The following is a 25716-nucleotide window of genomic DNA, read 5'->3' as shown; positions in this document are numbered from 1 at the left end:
TTGGATTGTAATAATGCATTTGAAAATAATAAATTATTGGATTTTAAAATCAATGCCTACCTACTGAAAAGAACTTATTTGAATTTAATTAATATTTTTTGTAATTTTAGCTCATAGTTGGAAAAATGTACCTATATATTATTAGTAGATATAAACTAAAACGTTTTTTAATATTTTTTATTACTGTATGATATACACTACCTATATTCAGTGGCGTAGTTATGGGGGGGATATGGGGATAGATCCCCCACAGAGCCTTTTTTTTTAATGTTTAAATCATTGACTTATTGAGCCCCCCCACTTTATGTTTAACCAATAAATTATATATCCCCCCCCCAGAACGAAATCATAACTACGCCACTGCCTATATTAAGCTGTTAGTAACTTTTGGAGTAATATGTATCTAAAAAAAACTGCCAAAAATATTATTAAAAAAACAGTTTTAAAGAAGAAAAATCATTATAAAATCAATAAATTCTTAATGGTTCAAAATCTTAATAGTATATTAACTAATACCTGAGTCTTATTTTCAGTTTAAAAACGTTATGCCAAATGTTAAGTATGTATTGTTTAAACAATGGTTTATCAATGAGCTGGAATTTTTATGGAAAGCATGCAATTATTTGAAAAGTATTCAGAATACTTTAGATACTTTGATTACCTACATACTTTAGATTTTAAATTTATATTATTAAGGTAAAACATTACGGGTGATTGCTTACAAAGACTTAAAAGTAATTTTTTAAATAATAAAACTCTTAAAAAAAATAACAGCTCTAAGTTAAATATTGTATATTTAATATTATAATTACTCATATTAGCATTTCCCTCTGTGGCTCCATAGAATTCTGCTACTTGCTTTATATTAAACCGTGTAACAAAATCGGTCCATATCTGAGGTCTAAGACCATTTCCCATAATTAATCTGACCTGATGAGTTTTGTCGGCCTCAGATGGGGGTGAAGCCAAACAATAACGACACATTTCACCAATATACTGTGCAACCTTAAATAAAATATTGAATTAGAATATACCTGGATAATAATATTTATTGTGTAGGTATTAAAATTATAAAATATTAGAAGTCTGATTTGGTGATTCAAAAGGTGATTAATTTAAGTGTACACTAATTATTTCATTATATTTCTACTTCACTTGATATTTTATTTTACACATGAATTGATGACATTTAAAAAAATGTTTGAATATCAGAATATTAATTATTATAGTAGGTAGGTATATCATAATAATTATGTTGCAATGGAGGATGTCAGCTATTTTAGTCGCAATCGACTTTTGCGGTAGATAGGTACCTAGTACCTACATGACTGAAATTGTCTTCCTGCACGAGCCACTACCATACAAATTTTTTTTTTTGTCACACCTTCCTCCGGAAATGTTAATCCGTAATTAACTATTCTAGCGGTTGTTTATATTTAAATTCTTAAAACAATTCTATAGAACAGTATAGAAGTAACTCACAAATCAGATTATGATATTTAATATATTGGACAAAATTTACCGATATGGTAATACATTCTTGTTCCTACCTGGTTACCTTATAGTTCCTAAGCATAGGCGCCCGGAGAAATTTTTTTAGGAGGGGGCAATGTTAGGATTTATTATATAATAAATAGTAATTTATCTGTAAACATTCGATTTAAAACATATTTTTGAAAAGCCAGGGGGGGCAAATGCCCCAGCTTGCCCCCCTTGCGGGCGCCTATGTTCCTAAGTATGTACTATATTTAATATTAATTTGATTTAGTTAATAACTTTTTTTACCACAGCGTAATGGATGGGAATTTGTTTTTACTATACGTTATACATACATAAATCGTTTTAATATTTAAAGTGTATTAATATTTTTTTCTATAAAATATCCATAAAAATAAAATGAAATATGTTAAGTGGAGTGTTAAAAGTAAAATGTTGGTTGTATAGGTAGGTAAGTACCTACTCAGGTACTAGCCACTAAAGGAGCCAAAGATAAATTCAATAATAGGACCAATTCGAATTTTATCCTGCGATTTTTTGTGTTATATTTGAGATGTTGCCAAATTAATAATAACGATGGTAAACAAAAATAGTCTAGGTGTATAACTTAAGAAGTTTATAACATATTATTTACTTACTACCCAAAAAACATGGATTTACGCGTGTAGTTAGGCGTACCTTATACAAAATAACAGCAATTCAATAGAATTTTACTAAATAGTCAATTGTTAATTGGGGTATTTTTGGAACATTCATTGAAAATAGCTAATTAATAGCAAAGATATTAAAATTCAACTATATTTAGGTAAGTAATAATTGTATTTGTATTTACATTATGCACCTATAAAGCATTGTTTATTATTCTAAAACTAATTAAATATCTAATCATTAGAAATCCGATTTTTATAAATCGAAATACTCCCGAAAATATTCACTTTAAAATACGAAATTAAACAAATAGAGTTAAGTGCATATCTGCCGTGTTATCTACTGTACATTAGGTGTCGAGTGGGTCACTATTATAAGTGTGTTAAATTAGAATTCAATGATACCTACATAATCGTGTACGAAAAACGATTCTGAACGGAAAAGGTACCTACATCAGCCTATAAATGTATTTTGCTTGATATAGAGCAGAGGTGGCCAAACCGCGTTTCTCGAGCCGCATGCGGCTCGCCATATAGACTTTTGCGGCTCGCATCTTATCGTAACATTTTTTACAAATACATTTTTTTAATATTTATTTATGTATTATATAACTTTATTTTTATTTTTCTTATATCTTTGGCTCTGCCATATTTATTAATACGAGCACATTTGATGGCTCGCGGGTCTCTTCTCGCTGGCCACCCCTAATATAGAGTATAGACATAATAATATGTCAACTACACAATAGTTATTAAAATCATTTATTTTACTTTTAATATTATAATAGTAAAATTTTGGATGACATAATTATTTATGAAAATACCTACTTATTGTATTTATTATATATCATTAATATTTATATTTTATAGTATTTGTACCATATTACGAGTATACTAACTAATAAGTACGTATAATTCAAAATTTAACAGCTATCATCTTACTGTAAATATCACAAGACAGTAAAAATACTTATAAATTCATAATGCCTATAAATAGATACCCAATACAATATAAATTAATTTGTTTTTGAATTCTATAAAAATAACAAAACCTACCTATTTTGTCGAAAATTGTATTTACGTAAAAATTCTCGTTTTTTCTAAATTTTTGTTTATTTTTCCCGATCCCGATTATAAAAATAAGTACTAAAAATCACCCCATTTTTGAAAGTCGAACTATTTTGTCGATTACTTAACTCATCTTATATCTTATACATATCATTGTAAAATCAATACATTAATTGCTCATCTGCTCAGAAACTTTCAATAAATGATGTCATAAAAAACTAGGAAATGTATACAAGTGAGAACGATAATATTATTTTAGTCTTCAGCAATAACAATCATGTAAAAATTATTTTTTTTTTTTTAAAAGAGTTCGAATTAACGAGTGTAGATATACTTTAATGAATCACCTTGTATGTTTCTACTTACTGTACATTCATATTTAAGGCAATCATTCCAATAGTTTGATGCTGAAAACTTGGATCTTATAACGCACGTTGAACCTCCTAAAAGAACAGAACTAACACCCAAGATACCGCCAGCAGTGTGATACAATGGTAACGGAGTATACACAACATCATGTTCAGATATTCCAGCTATGTGTTTAGCACCCATCGCCATGTAGATAGCTCTGATAATTTTCAGTAAAAATAAGATATTTTTCATAAGTAATAATGGGTAAATGTAAACTGGGCTGGCAATTAGATATCTTTTTTGTTATAAGCTCGACCCGGAAATTTTAGGTAATGAATTAGGTCAACTGTAAACTCGACCAGGAAGGCAGGTACCTAAAGTACTTAACTAAGAGTTCGGTTATAAACTCAACCCAATAAAATATTATAATAAACACGAGTACACGACATGGTTTAATCTAAAAATAATAATAATAATAACGTACCAGTGTACCTACCACTACCTATATCTTTCGTCAACAATTTGTTGTTAACGAATGTTAAAATATATTTTTAAACATTATAAGACAATTAATAAATTAACTAATTTTCTTAGTGGAATTTTTAAACTGTAAAAATACTTGGGCCAAACATTAGAGGTATATGAATATTTAATGTTAAGTTGTTAAGTTTGGTGTAGGTAAATACAATAAAATTAATTAAATATAGACTATATACAGAACAAAAGATTCGGAATAAGTACAATATGGTTGATTTATGATTATAGTTGTTGGATTAGTGTTCTTAGAACCGGAAAATGTTCCAGACTTTTTTATTTTAAACCTAATGGAATCGAAACCTGATGATGATCAAGTTATTAAATTCACAGGTTATTTAATCATTATATAGGTACATAGGAGAAGATGCTGTATTTCCGTCTGATATGTGGGCTAGTGAATTAGTTGATACCTATATATTTAACAACTATAAAATGCATGTGAATTGTTTCATGCGAATTTTAATTCAAGTCTCAATTTAACTCACCCCATTACCCCAATATATATTTCATAATTACAACATTAAAAGAAGTACAAACAGAAACGTACCTACATTAAACTCAACAGCTTGAATGCACCATTTCAATTTCAAAATTAAAAAAAAAAAAATGTTGAAGATAAAAACCGTGCCGAGTTTACAATAGACCTTTTGAACATTATTTTCGTCGGGCCTAGTTTACAATCGTCCGTAATAATAATTTTATATTTATATATTTAAATATAAAAAAGGTTGTTGATGTTTAAATGTTTTTGGGTATATATGTACCTTGATTGGGTCATAATAGCAGCCTTCGGCATACCCGTCGTTCCTGATGTATAAATATATAGCATTTGATCTTTTGAACTACCTTCAGAAATATCTGTTTCAGGAGCACTTTTTGATACTTCCTTTAGTTCGTTGTCGAGATTAATAGCATTACTTATTGGCGTGTTAATCAATGCAGTGTCGTTGTAATTCTTGATGTATACATTTGATTTAGTGAACAGATCATTCAATTTATCATCTGTAGTTGTACTAATAATTTCTGCTAACGCTGTAAACATAATAATTAATGATTATATTTCATTACTAATTAACTAATAAAGAATAAAATTGATTTAATTCTGTTCCTTAACATTTCAGGATTAATATTATTTATTATATTTTATCTACTATTGTCTATTACACACTATTTGGATATAAAGCTTACAAAAACTGAAATTGGAAATATACACAAGCAGGTATGGTATGTGTACAAGGCTGTAACCAGGAAATTATTTTTTTTTTTTTGGGGGGGGGGGCTTAAAGCATAAATATGTTATATTATGTAATAAAATATGAAATTCTAATTATTCAATCTTATTTTAAAAAAAATGTGGGGGGGTTGAACCCTAAAACCCCCCCTGGCCTTGGCCCCTTGGGTATGTATTCAAATTGCTTATAGGCATTGTAGTAGTAAGTTACTACTAGTAACTAGTAAAACTATTTAATTTTCAAATGCGTTGTTCAATAAACTGTAACTATTTTATAATCAATGATAAAACTGAGCTCTTCATTTTATTGTATTCCACAAATAGCTGGGCTGAATTTTGTTTGATCATTTTAATATTTATTATTGTTCAAAAAAAAAAAAAAAACAAAAAGTCACATCAAAACTGTGGTGAACATTTTCAAAACTGTTAACGTAAATATCCAATTATAAGGACCGTTATTGTTAAATCATCGGCTAAACATCACGTTAATTAGTTATACCTAACTTATTAGTTTTAAGTTCTAACTATAATATCGTAATTAATTAAATATAACATTATTACACAAGACATAATACATAATAACTATGGTCGACTGTTGTACGATCGTGGGTGGCGTCAGTCGTTACTCGTTACTACCTACATAATCTATAGGCAGTAGACAACAGTAAAGTTAGAGTGTTCGACTTGTGCGACTTTTCGAAACTCAACTTGAGTTACTCAAGTACTCGATTTAGTTAGTAATGGCTATTGAACAGGTATCGATAGTGTAATGAAGTACCTACACACGTATTCACTACTCATTACGCGTCGTCTCGACTTGAGTGATGACTGATGACTATGGTCTATGATAGAATGATTTGAGATTTCAGTTTTTTTAAATTTTTTTATTTATATTATTATCAGAATTAAGATAACTAATTTTTCTTATCAAAAATTTAATATAAATGATAATAAATTGCCGCCATTCTTATATTCTGATATCACGTATTTATAATTTACATGTGGTTTGATAGTACTAACTACTAACTTGTGAGTAGGGAGTAGGGACCATACCAATTATTGTAATTTCATTATGAATTTAGTATTTTAGTGAGTAATGAGTATTGAGTAATGATTACTGAGTCTGAGTGACGAGTGTACTGACCATAGTGTTGACTGTTGACATGCTGATCGTGCTGTGCATGTTGAATTCTTAGGCAACTATTATATTCGTTAACTAAACCAAGAATAGTGTTGGAAATATCAAATATTCATTCAGTCTAATGTTATTTGTTTAGTTGCAAGTAAGAATTTTTATAGTATACTATAGTTACCTACTTAACACCTACTACACTAAACATTTGATCTTAATAATAATATTCAATTTATAATTTAAATTCCTATTTCCCTTGATATACAGACGGATTTATCTTATTGTTTTTTTAATTTTCTTTTATTAACACAAAATAAAGACAACTATAAAAATATCTACTTACCGTCAATTTGTTCCTTGCCGATTATGACTGCTGAACAATTTGACACTTTTATAGAATGTGCCAATGCGTCAGCACGTAGATTATTATTAATTAAAGCTACTGTTACACCAATTTTAGACAAACCAAGCCAAATGCATACATATTCTGGACAACTTTCCATGTACAAAGCAACAATTTCACCTCGTTTAAGTCCTTGCTCTTTGAAATAATTGGCAATTTGGTTGCTAAACTGTTCTACCTAAAAACAATTGTAAGTAACTAAATTACATTTATAATTCTCTTTAGTATATTCAATGTATTATTATTATATATAACTATAAATTATGTTGGTACCTATATAAAAAAAAATTGAGCATTTTGGAAAAGTGTATATATCTATTGAAAAAGGGCTACCTACCTATTTTAAATTTAACATATCTTCAACAAATGTTATGAAACTTAATAAAATTTATAGTATCTACCAAAAATAATATTAAAATATTTTGACACATTTTGTGACTGATAGTTGGCAGAATTATGAATATCCTTTGTTCTTTTGTATGTAAAAAAAAATTCCTGTATTTATCATACCAGTTATTTTATTTTCTTTTTCTTTTTTTTGTTTACTAACCCATGCGAGAGTTTACAGACAATTAGGGATATCTGAGATGTTCAGAGGCAGGTTCAAAACACCTCTCACAGTCTTAAATATCAGTATTTTAAAGTCAAGTATTAATACCGTTTGCCATCTTATGTTTTACATATTGTAATTTTGTATTTTAAATTTATATTAAATAAAGTTTTTCAACACTTAATACATCACAATTTCATTACTATGTAAATGTTTGAATCGACGAGTCAGGACATAACACTACTTTATCATATGATTCATTTTATTTATTATTTTTAGTAATTGGGTTTAATGTTTAATTACTTTAAATTAGTCTTAGTTAAACTACTAAATCAATTCAATCATTACATTTCATAATACTACTAATTAGCTTTAATTTTGATATTTATTGGATTTAATATTTAGATCCATTACATATTACGTGATTATTAATCAATTTTTATAATCATAGTAATATTTACTTCAATAAATCTCCATGTAGAACTTTCATGTTTAAATGCTATTTTATTAGGATGTTTATCAACATTTCTTTTAAAAATTTTAGCATAAGTGTCACATCCCAAAAAATTCCATATTCTTATTTTGATAAAATATATTGAATAGTTTTTGATTAATCTGAAAAAATAAAACATATTTTCATTTATTATTATTCATTGTATCTACTATTGTATCATCCCCTAATACAATGGTTTTCAACTCGAGTGTTTTGAACTTGAATTGGGAGCGTTATATAGTTATTTCAAATACATAATCATATATGTATTTTTCATAGTTTAAAAAAAATATTTCATAAAAGTTATAGCATGCTTACTTATTTGCTTAATGCATTAATTAATTATTTTTTTTTAAATATTTAAATATAATAATATGTGTGTAAAATGGTTATACATTGCTAAAAAAAACCAAAGTAATAAATAAAAACATAATTAGGATGTATTATTATAGGGTGGCATTCGATTTTTCAAAAATACCAGGTGCAGCGAGTCTAAAAAGTTTGGAAACGTTTCATAGGCGCTCGCAGAAATTTTTCTTGGAGGGCAATGTTAGGATTTGTTATATAGTAAAAAGTAATTTATCTTAAGAAATCAATTTAAAAAATATTTTTGTAAAGCCAGGGGGGTGGGCAAATGCTCTAGCTTGACCCCACCTACGGGCGCCTATGAAACCTCTGCTTAATTAATAATTCACAAGTTTATTACTAACTAAAATTAAAGACTTTCATGATCTGTTTTACCTTGTCACCAAGTAAGACATAACATTCTTAATAACTCATCTAGGTATATTTTTATATGGTGTTATTAATTTTATTATATCTCAGATTAAATTTCTATAAACTATTTAACAATAGATACTAATATCTTCATAACTAAATTGAATTATGTTAAAAATTAAATAATTATTACTTTAATTTAGTTAAGATAAATTTGGTTAAACTATAATATGAAATCTTATGGTTATTACTGTTATTAATAATAGGTATATTAATACCTATAGGTACTACCTTTATATTATAAATTTATAAATATCTATATTATATTGGTACTTTCTATTTATATTATTTATATGTTAATTTCTTAATTATTAATTTACATTACTTATGTATGTAACTAAGGATGTATAAATCGTCTACAATTTAAAAAAAAATATTGTTCACATTATAAAAATAAAAATTACAATGCATATGAAAGTATGAAATGTTAACAATATAAGTAAGAGTAGGTATATAATCGATTAGACATTTTATCCCTTTTTATTTCAAGTTTTTTATGAATCTTAATACTTAAATTTTAAAGTACTTACCTATTTATTTAAAGTTAAATAAATAAATAACTGTATCAATAAACAGTGAAACCTTTTTTTTTTTATTTTTTACTAAGTAAACTAACTGTCTATATATGATTATATTTTTGTATTTTTATGAAAATAATTGTTGAAGTGAAGCTAGTATTTTTTTAGTTTTATAACGGCATGTTTGTATTTACGAGGATGATTTATTTTACAGTAGGTATCTATCGTGTTTGATTTTTTTTTATTTAGTACTTTTAAAGAGTTTCAAGTCGTCATTATTTCCTTATTAGTTTCCCATGGCCAAAGCATAAAGAAAAATTAACGATAAATTGCAAAAAACTACATTTGAATATAGGTATTACTGGTTTTAGGTTTAGGAACATGGTTACTTAAAAGCAATAATGGGTAATATAGTCATCTAAGAAGTTCTATTTCTAATCGTTATTTTTAATCGTATAATTGTGAATAACTCTTAGTCTATGACGTGTAGCTTATGATACTTTTAATTTCTGAGTTTCTATTCACTTTCCTCTACCCCCTTCTAGGATATCCCGATTATACAGCTTGCAATAACTTGCTCATTATAATACTACTTATCTATTCAAAATTCAAACTACCTATCAAATTAAATTTAACTTTTCGTGTATTGTTATATTACTATAGTAATACATTCAGTTTCTTAATTTCTTTAACTATGTACACAAATAGTTATCTAATTATTGCTGCATAAAAATTGCCTAAACTTGGTTTACTATAGTGTAGACTGTAAAGTAGCGTGTAAAAAGCAGGAGAGTAATTATTGAGAAGGAGCAATTGTTATTGGTAGATATATCGTATATAGCATAAAGTATAAACAAAACCTCGGTTCTCTTTGATATTTAGTGCAAATTTAGCTTGGAGTTGCAGTGCAGTCTTACATAAAACAATTTCATATAATCAGGATTTAGTGGGACTTAAAACTTGAAAGTTATAAAAGCTTTAAAGATTATAGACATTTTAAAGTGCAGCCGTGTTCCCTAAATAAAATGTGAAAGGCCATCTATAATATTTTTCGTAAAACAAATATTTTTTTTTCATAATATTTCTATGGTAATTATCGTATAAAATGTATTAAAAGTAATTAATTTTCAAGGTGTTAATTAATCGTTTGCATCACAACTATTTTTAGGTATGTAGAGGAAAAAAATAAAAAATTATACAACAACTTAAATAGTTCACTTTGGCGAGACAACCACGTTAACTATTTACATATTAATACATAAACATAATAAATTATAGTACACCTAGATGTATAGTAAACACTGTACCGATAAAAAGTATTATATTTATTGAACTATAATAAAGCGTTTGACATTAGTTTTTCGTACAAACATTATTGATAAACAATCAAATCACTCTGTATAATTCACAGGTCACAGTACGAATTTCGTCCTTGATTGTTAAATAGACACTTCATAACAAAATAAGGTAGCTACTCTAATAATTGAACAGTCCCTACAACGTGATGTATTATGTTTAAATAAATATGTTAGGTAATCGAATCCTTGATATAGTATAAAAATATATTAGTATTTTGATGTTTTAATTATTTAGTTATATTCAACTAAAAATGTATAATTTTAATTTAAAAAAACTGGTACTTATGATCTAGGTACATATCATTAAAATGATGTGTGTATTACTTACTATAAAACATTTTACTGATGGCCATGTATGATAAAAAAATTTTTTGTAAAGATAAATGATTAAATTATAAAATTTACCAACTGTTAAAAAATGTTCTGACATTTTGGTATTATGAATTTATTAATAGTCCAAATGTCTAGGAATTTATAAATAATTTGATTAGGTAGTACAATAAAAATAATTTATTAATATATACATCGCTAAGCAATTCACATTGTTTAATCTTCGCATATTTTTCATAACCAACTAAAAATTCCCGAAATACTGTTCAACACCTAAATCGACTAAATAAGAAAATAAAATAATATAATTTAATAAAAAAGTTAAAAAATACAACTCAACGTACCCCATTCGAAAGGGTAGTTAAAAATTCGATTTTTGTGTTCACTCTAAAACATAATATTTTTATGCATATAGATTAAGATATAATCACAACGATATAGAAAATATACAATACATATATTATAAGTCTTTAATAACAACATTTTTCTAGAAAAATATGTTTTACTATTTTTATTGTTATCATTTTTTTAAAAAATAAAAATAGAATAACATGCATTTTGAATTACTTATTTTCATATCAAAATATTTTTTTGGAGTACATTGGTTTATAAAAATTTAACGTTGAATGAGTGTTTATAAGATAAGTATTTTAAGTTTTGATAAGTGAAGTGGTACAGAGGCAACCTCAAAAAATTTTGGTATACTACTTCGCCCATAAAAATTTTAAATAATTAAAACTATTGAACTACTTGTCCTAAATTTGATTTTGGTAGATCAAAATATTCCTAGTGATAGATATTATGTTTAGGAGTATAAAATTAAAAATATAAATTGTACTTCAAAAGGATACATTGAACTTCAAATATGAAAATGATTTAAAAATGATGCAATAGAAATATTTACAAAATCGTTAGCGTTTTCAAAAAATATAAAAATTATGAGTGTTTAACATTAAATAAATCACTCCGTAAAAATATATCGCAATTTATTTGTTTATTTTTTTTTTTAAATGAGAGAAATTAATATACCTATAAATGTTTTATTTCATCGAAAATTTTTGATAATCATTTTTATAACTACATATTATTTAAAAGTATAGTTAACATTTTTAAACAAATCAATTTCATACACAGAAGTGTAATATGAAATTATTTAATTTTATTGAAGTAATTTATATATTTTATACAAATAGTATAATGAGTAATAATTTCAACACATTGGTATTCAATATATATATTTATGTAATATGTAAGGATTCAATATGGTAATACTTGTAGACCATAATATATAGGATTCTAAAAATAATTATTTTATAAAGAAAATTATAATAATAATTTATTTGATTGGGTACCTGGTACTTATACAGTATACTGTATAGTAAATATATACGATAATATAGGTACGTCATATAGAGAGAGTAAAATATGGTATGCGTCTAAAATTTATTGAAATATTCTAATTACCCATCTCAAGTGGATTGTGCTGATGTGTATTTAAACTGTATGATTAAGTTATTATTAACTTTAAAAAGTATACCAAGTTATGAACAATTGTGTGCTCAAAATTACAAAACATAATTAAATATTAGTCTTATTTTGTTTGAAAAAAAAAATGAAATTTGAGTACAGCCATATATTATTTAGTCACAAATTTAACCTTTTTTATTTAGTAGGTACCTATCTAATAATTACTAAAGACACAATAATTGCGATCATGAATTTTAAATTTGTGAAAAGAATAAAGACAATTTAAATTTTATTCTTTTTTGGATTTCAAACTATAATATCTATAAATGTCGAATACCTATATAATATTATTATCACCGTTAATTGGTTTATCTCACTTATTATATTTTTGAAAATATTACAAAACAAATTGCATTTCTCGCTTTATTTATATATTTTTTTTATAAACAATTGATATTATGTAAGATTTATTTTATATCTCATCTATTAATATCTGCCTTTTCATATTTCTTATCAACTGTTACAAAACCTATTTAAAACATTTAAGTTACCAAAACTTTCTCTTTATGTTCCCACTTAATGATATAGATTATATTATATATATATTGTATACTTCGTAATATAAACTAAATTTGATTAAGTTTTTATTGTGTTGTTTTCTAATTATGAATAACTTAAACAAATATTTAGAAGATGAAAGTCGTGTTTAAGATAAAAAACCGTAGTCTATGTATAGGTACATTAGTTTTAAAAAATAGTCACTAATTCAAAATTTCTATGTCTATATACATAAATACATTGCATACAAGCGTTTCTCGAAAGATTCATCAATAACATAGGTACCTACTCTTTACTTAGTGATACTAGTGATTTTGATTTCTAATTCGATTACACTTCAAGGTCGTTGCTTTATGGTTAGTTTTTTTTAAATAAAATTCAAATAATATTATGTATTTTAAATTATTACAATTTAAACGATGTTTCGCATTTTTAACAATTTTCTTGCGTATAAATTAAAAAAAAATAGTTTTATACTATATGGGGTGATATAGAAAATACATTGAATTAATTATGTAATATTTATTATCAACTACAACAACTATACGGTTTGTAAATTGTAGAAGGTAGGTGAAACGGTACGTGCTGTTAAACAACTATATAAAATAATGAATAATGATTCTTGCAAGTGAAAGTGATCAAATGAAGGTAGTTGTTATGTAGCATACAATAACATTATCACGTGAATTTTTTGTGTGAAATGTATGTACCTACCTTTAAAATATTATATTAATTTTACTTGTTATTTAGAAAAATATAAAACAATGATAGTTATAACTTATACCCTATCATAAATACTAAATAGTAATATTATTGTAATAGTTGTCTTATAGAATAAAAGTTTTTTTTAAATATCTAATGAATATAGTATTATTTTATTGTAACCATTATTGAGACTCTATTAAAGTGCTGTGATGCCATAATAATAATAGTTAACCTTGACATTACAACATAGTTGGAAATTAGAATATAATTGTTGTATGTTCTTATTTTAATTTTTTATCCTCATAGTAAAAAATAAAATAAAATAATTAATGTTCATAAGCTTACAGATATTTTAGCTTTGATCATTACTTCTTGTACTACCTAAAAAATTAACAAATTATAGGTACAAAAACATATGTATATTCTGAATTCTGGTAATGAATTTAAGTATTAATAATACTTATGAAAAAACATTAATTGGTAGACTAAGATTTCAATATAGAGAGTTTCTCAAAGAATAACTATAAGGAATCTTGTATGTAACTTAATAAGTCTTAGCTATTAAAGTTGAAAATTATTTTTTACTACAATATAATATGCATACTTTGGGATTTTGACAAATTTTATCACAATAATATTTTTAAAAAATATAGTGCTTATTTAATATTTTTAAATTAGTATAATAATAATCTATTTGGGTCTGGGATTACATTTTTAAGGTTTTTGACCGAGTCTTAACGTTTTTATTAATACTTAAAATAAAAATAAAAACCATTTGAAAATGTCTAATACGTGCATAAATATTATCTTAAAATTAAAAAATAAAAAAATAATTTAAATAATAATGGAATGATTCAAGTTTTTACGATTTATATTTTCTGAATAATAATAAAATTGACTTTGTTGAAAACTAGTTTTACGTTTTACTTAACTTTTGACACCCCCCTCCCCCACCACCACCACCAAGTACCAATTAGATCCAATTTTACAACGAAAACCTCCCCAACATTCTTATTACTTCAAAAAAGTGATGAAAGACACAAAAATAAATAATAAAATAAAAATATACAGAATATCATTATAAAAGTGTTAAATCAATATACATTCATTGCTTTACTCAAAATCTCTAGTAAATAAATAAACATGATAATTTATATTCTTTGAAATAAAAAATAATGATAAAATTTGTTGTAAGATTATGAAAAACTAAATAGCTAGAGACGTTCAATGGCACTTTTTTAACTTAATTGATTGGATTAGTATTAATATTTATGTATAGTATATCCTATATACTGCGTGACATCCTGAAATTTAATTTTATGTGATAAGGAAGGTTGTCCGGGAAATTAGTAAAGAAAGATTAGATATTAATAGATTAAGGTGATCTATAGTGTTAATGTGGAACTTTTTTTTTAGTGAAGTGAAGCAAGTGTAGATAAAGTAATAATCTAAAACAGACATACCAAATTTAAAGTATTATTTAGTTCAAAACATCTACCAAAAAATTTTTTGTACAGCTAAAAATAAAAATTCTATAATTAATTGAATTTGTTATGAATAATTAAATATTTTACAATGTGGCTTGGATCACATAAAAATAAGTCGCGGGCCGCGTGTTTGACATGCTTGATCTAAAGAATAGTGACTTTAAAGTCATCTTGAGGAGTCATGAGTGTAGTTTTTACGTAATTACGTATTGCGGAGCTCTAATCAATAAAAATATGTTAATTGAATGGAAGTATTATATCAAATTTAGGCTTAAGGCTTTCGAATAATATCTATAAATAGTAAAAGTTTAAAATAATGTAAACTATCCTTAGAAATAGATGTCCATTAGTCTCCTTCGCTAAGAACCTACCTTTTACCATAAATAATGGTATCTGTACATTTAATTCAAACTTAACACATTATTACAATGACAAAGCACTTACTTTATTCATGTATCTACTCTTTCACAAAACATAATATACAGCAGAAGCGAACTTCCCGGTTTTCTAATTTATTTCTAAAATACATAAAGAAAAGATAGATTTAGGTACTTCTAAAGGTTATTAAATGTACAGCGTATAAAACTTATTCATCATTAAACCGAGTTTGGTTAAAATTAAAATAAACTAGTATAGTAATTCAAGAAATTTAACTTTGAATTGAATATAAAATGTTGAGCGTTTTTGTTTTATTTATTCTTATTGTTGATAGTTAAGAACATAAACTAGGCATATTATATTATTCTAATTATATATATATTACAAAAATATCTCATAAATTAATTTTAAGGAACCGTTCATATATTTTAAATAGTCTTAAATAAGTATCCACCACAACATTTTTTTTTACAATAAATATTAATTTTTTAACTACTTACAAATGTACAACAAATAATACATCACTATCAAGTAATAATATAACGAAGCCAAAGGGAGTACCAATTGGCTATTATATCTTGTCCAGTCCAGATGTTTTGGTGTTAGATTTTTTTTTTAGTAAAATTGCCGTTTTTTCTATAACGTCTTTCTTGCACCGATTTTATTTTAAAAATGGTACAACATAATCATTACAATATTAATTATTTACTTATAGTTTATTTTATTTAACAAAAAATTCTCTGAACATTGTTATGACCTCCCTCTGATTTCAACATTCATTGATCTAAAATTAGTTATTTATTTCATACAAATATTGTAAGTAATTTTTACATCTTTGACCTGTATAATATCTTTATGACCTTAAAATTGTAGGTCGATCTTTATAGTTTGTACAAATTAATCGAAAACTTGTTATGATAATTTTAGACAAAGATTATAAATAATAAATATATTATCATTTATTACAATAACGTAAACATATTTTCATTAATATGATACGTGTTGGATATATGTATTATCATATTCATTTATTAAATAACAACACTTAAAATTAGTTGAATAATTGTTAAATATTTTATATCAATTTTAAACACATTTTCAATAGTTTCTAATTTTTAACAAATAATTGATGCATTTTTAAATTTAATCTTTTACCATTTTTATTTCCAATATTATGTGGTCTTTACTTTTATAATTTTTTGAAAATATTATATTTTTTATCATATAGAAGTTAATAATATTATATTTTCGTTAAAATATACGTATATTTATACGTAGTTAGTATTAATATGTGATTATATATTATAATACGTTTACGTTATTCCTGTATTAATCATTATTCGTTATGTAACTATATTTATATTTTTAATTTTATACTGTATTTTAACACTGGTATTTTTTCAATTGAAATGTGCCTCTTTTGAATGTTTTTAAAACTTTTTTTTGTTTTTATTTTAACCTTATGTATATAATATCCAATAATTAAAATTTGGTACCTAAAGGATAACACAACCTATAATTATTATAAATGTATATGTTAATGGGTGAATATACAGTATAAATCATTTAGATGTTTCGTAAATTTTGTATTTTTTGTTTACTTACATTGCGTCCCTTGGAAGTGTTCGCCAAACTCTGACCAAGAAATTCCAGTAAATGATTATTAAACATACTGCTCCCAAAAGTAGAACTATATAAAGTGCATAATAATTGAGTATGATTAACATAACAGCTACAGCAATAGCAGCTGTGAGCCAAACAAATGATACACTTTGTTGATTGTCTTTATTCATGATTAAAGATACTATATAACAAAAATGTAATAAAAAATAATTTTCCTGATTATTAACTCTACCCTCACGTGCACACCGTGATAATCGTGCAACGACTAACCACTAGTTGCCTGGTCCCGGTGAGTGACTGCCGAGTACCGACTGGCCAGCTGGCGGATGTATTATTGCTATACGTCTATACCACACATTGTATAGTTATAATCATAAAATGTGTAATATAATCGCAACAGCGACATCTGGTGGCGCACATATTCATATTGAATATCAATTATAAAAACCGTTTTTATACTAACCTTTGAAATCGTTTTAAATTAAATATTGAATTATTTATTATATTATGTTCGATCCATTTTGTGTTAATACCTATATTCTATAATCGTTATATTAATAAACATTTTTCCTCCATAAGTTAATATATTTGCTCAATATTGAAATGCTTATTACGAATTTTTTAAGTTTTTGAAAAAAATTCTTTTATGAAAATCATTGAAATTAAAAATACAAAATTTTGATTTAACTATTTTGAGTATCAAAGAAGTAGGTATGTATAAAGTAAATCATAAAATTACTTTTTATCAATTTCTATACAGCCGATTTGTCTAAACATTCTGAACTTCATAATAGGTCAAATCATTTGATAATGTAAATATATAAAAACTTTAAAAAATAAGGTACTAGATAGTATATGACTCATTGTATCGTATTATAATCAATATAAATATTGCTCATTTCTGAAAATGTTATTATTCAAAACTATTTCTGTGCTTCCAAGTCATATCGGTAATTTTAAATGTTTGATACTATGGAACCCAATAATAGAGTTATAAAGATAAGTACAAAGATTTTAATTATTCTAAACTCTAATTAGTTTTTTTTAACGACTATTAGGTAATAGGAATGTTTTATATAGGTGCATGTATACAGTTTTTAGATTATATAGTACTTTAAAGTAGAAAAAAACAAATAATTAGATATCAGCTATATATTTTGATAGTTTCTATTATAAGTTAGCTGGAATTATAAATTAAGAAACCAACTATAGTGTTTAAGAAAATTGTTTATTTTTAAAATCATATAAACCATTTTTTCTCAGTAGAGGTACTAAGTTTGTTGAAAAGTACAATGTTGTACAGTTAATTTCCAGTATTTTACGTGAAGTCAACAAACTATAACAGTAAAATTGCTTTTTATATATTATTAAGATTCGTCAATCTGTTTAAACTTTGTCCAAAATTTTTTTAATAACATACTTATTGCTTGTTTACAAAACAATTTCTTTAAAAATTATTGTTATGTTTAATGTTTATGGCTACACAGGTTATAGTGATTATATACCATATGACTCATGTTTATACCATTTTTATACGATTATACCTATACTGTGTACCTACACTTCAACGTGTATATTTTAAGCGCATAACTAACACTATGATATGATCACAGTATGTATACAGTGTATTTATTATTTTTATAAGGATAATAAATTTAAATTTAAATTGTTTGGATTGTCATTTGTAGATAAAGTAATTCGTCTTTTATGGAATACGAACTAATTATTTAGATCAATATGTAACAATATATTATAACATTTAATAATATTTACTCACGTTAATGAAAAATATGTTGTAAAAGATTTTATTTGATTAAACGTAAAAGTTATATAGTTAATAAATGAAACTTTGCACTTCATTGGAAACCTAGTATTCTGGCCAAGGTACAATATATAATATTATTAGTATAGATTATGCGTTATAGTTAATGATATGCGTACTGTTTATATTCATTACCACACAAGCATAGGTTATAAAAGTTCACGATATGTATTAATCTACATACAGTTAGCATTTTATTAAAATATGCTGCTTAATAAACAGTGTTTGTTGTTTGGATTTTTACTGTAGCTTTATTATAATATTCGAATAATAAGATATGAATGTGTGTAGTGTGTACTCTAGTAGATTAACCAAAAATTGAAACATATATTTTGCTAGTTTTGCAAATGGTTTTTTTTTAAGATAGGAGTTTACAGTAATCAAAATTATAATGTTTTTATTGGCACTTATATTTTATGGATTTTTCTATGTATAACATTTTACTAGTATCAAAATATGTATTATATATATTAATATTATTTGATGAATATAATTGTTTTATTAAATAAAACAAAATCGGTTTTTGAAATGCTTACTTAAGAAAAGTATTTATTAATTATAGTTTTTCGATCATATATCACTTCAGGATTCTTGCGGAAGTTTTTTTAATTTTTTTAATTCGGTAAACCCAATAATTTACCAATATAACTTAGATACAGAAAAAGGTGAAGGGGGTTTGAACCTAACCTTGTGTACGGTACTGGTATTCATTATTCATTTTTGATTTGAATTACTTTCATCACTTGTAGTTCAATTAATTTGAAAATGTGTAAAATATGCATTTTGATGAACTTGGATATGTTAATAATGAAAAAAATTATTTGATGCACTTTTTAGCCTGTATTTAATTAGTCTAAGAACATATTTTCGCTGCTAATTTAATTCGTGTTTATTCTATTGAAAAATTCTGTAGGACCTATCTAGTTTATTATTATATGATTATAATTTATAATACTAAATGTTACTCGCGTACAGTATACCACAAACTTTTTGATTATTTTAATTCATTATGGTATGTTCCACTTTAAGTTCTAAGCTAAATTATTTAAATTTTTTAATAACGCGTAAACATCATACTGTGATAAGGGTTTTTATATTTTTTAAATTGTATCACATTTTTGCTGCGGATTAAATAAAATGTATGATCAATAAGAATTATATAAGTAAATAATTTGTTTACATTTTATATTATTAGGCATTATATAATGCACTATACCTATGCATTCGTAAATACAATAAGTTTAGGATTTAAAATTAAAAGTCTCTGAAGTTATATTTTATATTTTAATTTTCATCAGTTAATATGATATTCTTATAAGACCATACAGATGTAATGACATTTATTTTTGGCGAATTTAGATAAATATTTAATTTATAATAATTAATAACCATGCAATAAAAATTTAGGTATATGTATGATGATGATAATAATAATAATAATAATAATAATAAATTAAAAATAAGGAAAAAAATTAATCAAACGATGACAAACTATAACTATTAATGATATACGTTCAAATCAAACTTTAAAAAGTAGAAAAGAAAAACAATGCGATTTTTAATTTGAAAAAAACTTAACAGATTTTTGAATGTATTACCATAACTGTTAATTATTGTATGTAGGTAATAATAAACTTAGAAGCTGTGCCTCCTAGTTACTTCATTCCCTATATCATAGATCTTATTCTTTTACAAGTTGAGATTATAACTCTATAATCTAAAAAAATTTAAAATAAAAAATAACACAAATATATTTTAAATTATTAACATTTTAAATAAAATATAATACGCATAATACCTCGTTAAAAACAATAGTTTTAATTGATTTTTCATAAAATTTACACTCAATCCTAATTTCCCTACAGCTTAAACATCTTCATTTTTCTGTCATATTACTGATATCTAAAATTTAGGTATTTTTGGATTTATTTTTTCTCTAATTTTTGTTACTTTAATTTTTTTTATCATGATATTTTCACGTATTATAGTTTATTATTTTTTCTTGACATTGTTGTTTTTTTTACAAAACGTGTACTGGTATTTGAATCCTCTTTTTATCCATCTTAAAATATATAAAAGAACTCTAATATTGGTTGCCATTGTTATTATTTGACAAAGCTATTTTTAAATTTGTATAATTAAGAAATAATAATAACATGTAATAAGTAACCAATAAAGATATGCTTTTTAATTAATATATAATAAAAATTATCATTATAAAAAAACAAAATATTCTATAATGTAAGCATATCTAACTACTGTTTTAGAAATAATTTTTTGTTAAATGGTTATCTCTAAGTATCAGTTATTAATAACACCTTTATTTTCTTGATCCTCAAACGTCATCGTCATTTTAAACGATTTCTTCAGTAGTTTGAAATCGATTTGTGTAATTAATGTATAACTTTTTTTTACCTATGTTTTAAATAATGAATGTTTCGCTCTTATATCATAATATATAATAAATAGTATAGAGGTTTCCAAACTATTCACTGTACTCGTTGTACAGTTTCTTACCGACACATTTTTGAAAATGTTTAAATTTTGGCTATAGCACACAATACATATTATGGTTATAACGACCTATTTTATAATTCATATTAGTACTTTATAACTATCTTTGCGATAACTTAGTCTGGCAATGTTGTATTGACAAAATATGTCACTTGTACAGGTACACTGGTAATCATCACAAATTTGCAAGTAATGATCTACGATAAAAATAAATTCAAACATCAATATCCAATACAGTTACACAGATAATACTGTAAAATATACTCGTGTATATATTAATATATATAAAATATATCTTTTATTATTTTTTTTATTTTTATTATAAATATTTAAAAACTAATAATGCGACCCACAGTTTGAAACCATATAGACACAACATATTATATTATATGAATTTTATATAACATAGCAGTATATCTTTTCTAAAATGATATAGGTACCTATATTAAAGACTTCTAAAAATAATATCTACATTCAATTTTTGCTTTGAAATCTAACAATAATGTAATTTATAATGTATTCATATTTATAGAAAAAGAAATGGAAAAACAAAAGAATTCGTCTTTTAAACAATTAGAAGTTATTTGGAATAGAAATTCCAGTACTCATAAACCAAAATTATTACCAGAATTAAAAGGAATTAATATAGAGGATAGTGTTGAAAAAGTTAAAAAATCGGTTAAACCTCTGGATGTCAAAATCAATGAAAATAAAAAAGAACATGTTCACAATCGTGTAAAAAGAAGTTTATTCCAAGAAAATAAAAACGATAAAGTATACAAACGTTCAAACCCGGAAGAATTAAATAAAAAACTTAGTAAAACTTTTGACTATGCTAATAACTTAAGAAAAAGAACTTATAGCATAAGCAAAAAATCTCAATTAAATTTATTTACCCAGTCCCCCCAAATTATATCAAATCGAAAAAAGATAATAAGAAATCAAGATGCTCCAATTCATAAATCGAAAAAGTGTTTATTTCAAACAAAAAGTGAATTTTCGTCAAAAAATATGGTTAATGATGCATCGATCATCAAATCATCATGTAATATGGATCTACAAAATGTACACACTAAAGTTTTTAATTGTTCTAAATCCCCCGAGATTATGTCAAATCGAAAACGGTTCATTATGTACAATAATTTGGATAAGACTAATATTTCTAGTTATGATAATGATAAGTGTTTGTTACCAATTGTCCAAGAACCAGAAAAGTTGAATATAAAATATAAAAATGTTAATACACACATAAGTAAAACGAACTCTGTACATTCTGAAGATATCATTGAATCATCCGAAAAAATTACCTCACCTATTAAGAAAAATAAAACAAACAATAAAAATAGGATTCATAATAAAAAAACTAAGATCAATAACTATATTAATGCGAATAAAGTATCAGAATGTAAAACATTTGATTATGGAAAAAGTGAAATGAATTTACCAAAAAATGTAATCCAGAAAAGTACAGAAATATCAACAGTCAGTCAAAATAAATTTTGCAATAAAATAAATTTTGATTCTATAGATATTATTAATACAGAAAATATTTTGGAGTGTCCTGTAACTGAATTAAATATAAATAGTTACTGCAAAGAACCTAAAAAATCAATTATTGTATCACAAGAACATCAAAATCCTAAACCAGCAGAATCGACTATAATTAATGACGATAATCAACGGTGTTATTCCGATACTTCCTTAACACATTCATCTTTGAACACAAAGGAATTTTCTAAAAATACGGTTAAAGAATGTTCAAAAATATTTAAACCTCACAGAGCAAAACTTTTCAATCAGAACGAAGACAATGTTATATCGTTAATACATTCATCCGAAATAGACGTAATACCTGCTACTCCTGAACATGAATCAATTAATGTGCACGATTCCATTGTCCAATACTCTCCTGAAACCATTTTAAATCCGTACGTTCCATTGATTGAAGTCGATCAATCGCCTACAACTCCGCATGAAAGAAATTGTCAAGTACTCATTCAATCTGTTCAAACTCCACCTAATGTTGAACATTACAATGACACAACATTACCAAATTTATTTGAACCTATAGCTTCTCCAATACAGTCTTTTGTCAATGAACTTCCATTCAAGGTGTGTACCTATTTAAAGTTATAGTATAATATAACGTGGTTAATATGCACACATAATTTACTTTCCTTGCAGATTGACGTTGTAGAATCACCAAGAGTTCATGAAAATGATGATATTGTGTTTTCGCCCGAAATAAATAGGAGAAAATCAGACAATAGTCCATCATCACCAAATCATTTTGACTCTGCTAAAAAACGTAAAAAAATGTGGTAAGTTTCTTGAATTTGTTTGAAAAATTATAAATAGTTTTTAAAAGACTTGATATTTTTTTACAGTAAAGATGGATTGAGAGGAAAATTTCGAGATCTTATTAACCGTAAAAAATCCGAAGCCCGTATTCGAGAATATGAGAAAAGCTTGTCTAAAAGTTATAAGCCAAAACAAGGTGAAAGTACATTATTAAATGTCATTGAAGCATGGATGGAATTTAATATGATTGTCCTTCTTTGTTACTACATGAAATCTGGTAAAAAGAGTTAGAATAATAATTGTTATTGAATTAAATCAATAAATATTGTTACTGTAATATGTTACAGATAATGATGTTCAAAAAGTATTAGTTACTCTAGATAACTGTTCTATAAAAGCTGCCAAGAATAGTATAATACGTATATACTCTCCATGGTTGACAATTAAATCGGAAGTTACCGATGTATTGTTGTTTGTTGGTGTCATTCACGCTGAAGTAATTGAATTCTCAGAATCCATTACCAGGCCTTTCAAAGAAAAATGTACAGATGCCAATGGATTATTGACAACTGTATTTCAAAATAAAGTTGTATGGAAATGCAATTGTTCTAAAGGTACAACATTACAATCATATTATTTTTGTTTATTAGGAACTAATTATTTATATCTAATAAAAATGAAATTTAAAATATTCTAATGTATGCTTGAATAAAAATTTTTTTTATTTAAATAAATCAAAACAAAGCCAAATTTAAAGGAAGGCTGATTAGCCCCCACAGTTTTTCAATTACTTAATGTTAAGTACAAAAAATGCATTTCATTTAAATAAAACAATTTTAAAAACATGTAATATAGAATTAAAACTACTATAGTTTTATAATTGATAATTATATAATTTACAAGACAATGATAGTAAGTACTTACAGTGATGTAGTTTGTCTACTTTCATTTCAAATTATAAACACCCTTCAAGTAAATCAATATTTTTACAGTAAAACTATAACAGTAACCAATAACTAACTAAAATAGATACTTAAATAATTGAACTACTGTATTTTATTGGTATTGAATTACTATAATAATATAGAAATTAAATCAACATCATTTACCACCAACACACAACATATTCAGAAAAAAAAACATATTTATCCTGACTTTTGCATTTTATTATTTATTATTGTAAACATAATAATATTATATAACGACTATTTCATAGAAATGTATTAATGATATATTTATTTTAGACGCTGCTTGTGAATGCTTGGGAGAATTAAGTGTTTACGATTATTTGCAGTACATGATGCCTCATTAAGATGTATTTATTCTAATTTATAAAAGTTACTTAAACTATTTTTATTACTTTTGTTAATTTTGCAATCAAATATTTATTAATATATATTTTTATAATACCGTTATTTGTATCTAGATATTAATTTCATTATTATTGTTATATTAATTATATGAATTCAATTATGGAATATTTTATTAGAAATTGTTTGTACCTACTTATTTTTCTAGATAATTAAATTTTTATTTATGTATTTATATGTATTCAATTATCTTTCAATTATTTAAGTATTGATAATATTTTACTATGAAAATAATATGTATTTTTAATGGTATGTTATAAGAAATTTATAATATGCAACACAACATACACCTAAAGTTTATTTTTATCTAACTTTTTTACCGTATTTATACTTAATTGTAATAAATATTAATAATATGTGTATTTATTTTTCTCTTAATTATTAAGAAATATTATATTTTTATAATTTATAAACTCTAACGCAACTTTTATTGTAACTCAAGTAAAATCTGATATAATATTCCTATCTCAGAACAATATTGTAGGTGTTTGTGTAAGCATAAGGTCAAAATTAATAAATAATACAATATGCAATGTCAATCTAATATGTTAAATTTCGTAATAAAATATATATTTACACATTATAATGAATAATAACCT

At 24.8% G+C, this 25716-nt stretch overlaps 2 protein-coding genes across 3 annotated transcripts in view; one reads left to right on the top strand and one right to left on the bottom strand.

The window, feature by feature from the left end:
• The window catches only part of LOC114129636 (long-chain fatty acid transport protein 4-like), a 20011-nt gene extending 2572 nt beyond the window's left edge, over window positions 1-17439 (bottom strand). Inside the window, exons 1-6 of one of the 2 annotated variants that reach the window (XM_050198678.1) lie at window positions 17093-17439; window positions 7878-8031; window positions 6807-7044; window positions 4865-5132; window positions 3579-3780; window positions 813-1005 (exon numbers count right to left, since the gene is read on the bottom strand). In XM_050198678.1, coding sequence (XP_050054635.1) covers window positions 813-1005; window positions 3579-3780; window positions 4865-5132; window positions 6807-7044; window positions 7878-8031; window positions 17093-17280 — 1243 coding nt within the window. In that variant the 5' untranslated portion in view covers window positions 17281-17439. The remainder of the gene's footprint in view (window positions 1-812; window positions 1006-3578; window positions 3781-4864; window positions 5133-6806; window positions 7045-7877; window positions 8032-17092) is intronic. The other variant, XM_050198680.1, reaches the window with a different exon arrangement.
• LOC114129599 (uncharacterized) lies at window positions 6924-25716 on the top strand. The gene is made up of 6 exons (XM_027994396.2): window positions 6924-7056; window positions 21979-23558; window positions 23631-23767; window positions 23834-24024; window positions 24095-24361; window positions 24992-25716. Exons 2-6 carry the CDS (start codon window positions 21987-21989, stop codon window positions 25057-25059), a joined length of 2235 nt encoding a protein of 744 aa, XP_027850197.2. The 5' UTR covers window positions 6924-7056; window positions 21979-21986; the 3' UTR covers window positions 25060-25716.

The sequence above is a fragment of the Aphis gossypii genome, chromosome 1, assembly GCF_020184175.1.
Source record: "Aphis gossypii isolate Hap1 chromosome 1, ASM2018417v2, whole genome shotgun sequence".
Classification (NCBI taxonomy): Eukaryota; Metazoa; Arthropoda; class Insecta; order Hemiptera; family Aphididae; genus Aphis; species Aphis gossypii.
This window is presented reverse-complemented; position numbering and strand designations above follow the sequence as displayed.

What these genes read in the sequence shown, in the direction of transcription:
- LOC114129599 (XM_027994396.2), top strand. Translation starts at nt 21,987, where the DNA reads ATGGAAAAACAAAAGAATTCGTCTTTTAAACAATTAGAAGTTATTTGG. An exon ending in AAAAAACGTAAAAAAATGTG is followed by an intron (nt 23,768 to 23,833) that starts GTAAGTTTCTTG and finishes ATTTTTTTACAG; the next exon opens with TAAAGATGGATTGAGAGGAA. An exon ending in TTGTTACTACATGAAATCTG is followed by an intron (nt 24,025 to 24,094) that starts GTAAAAAGAGTT and finishes AATATGTTACAG; the next exon opens with ATAATGATGTTCAAAAAGTA.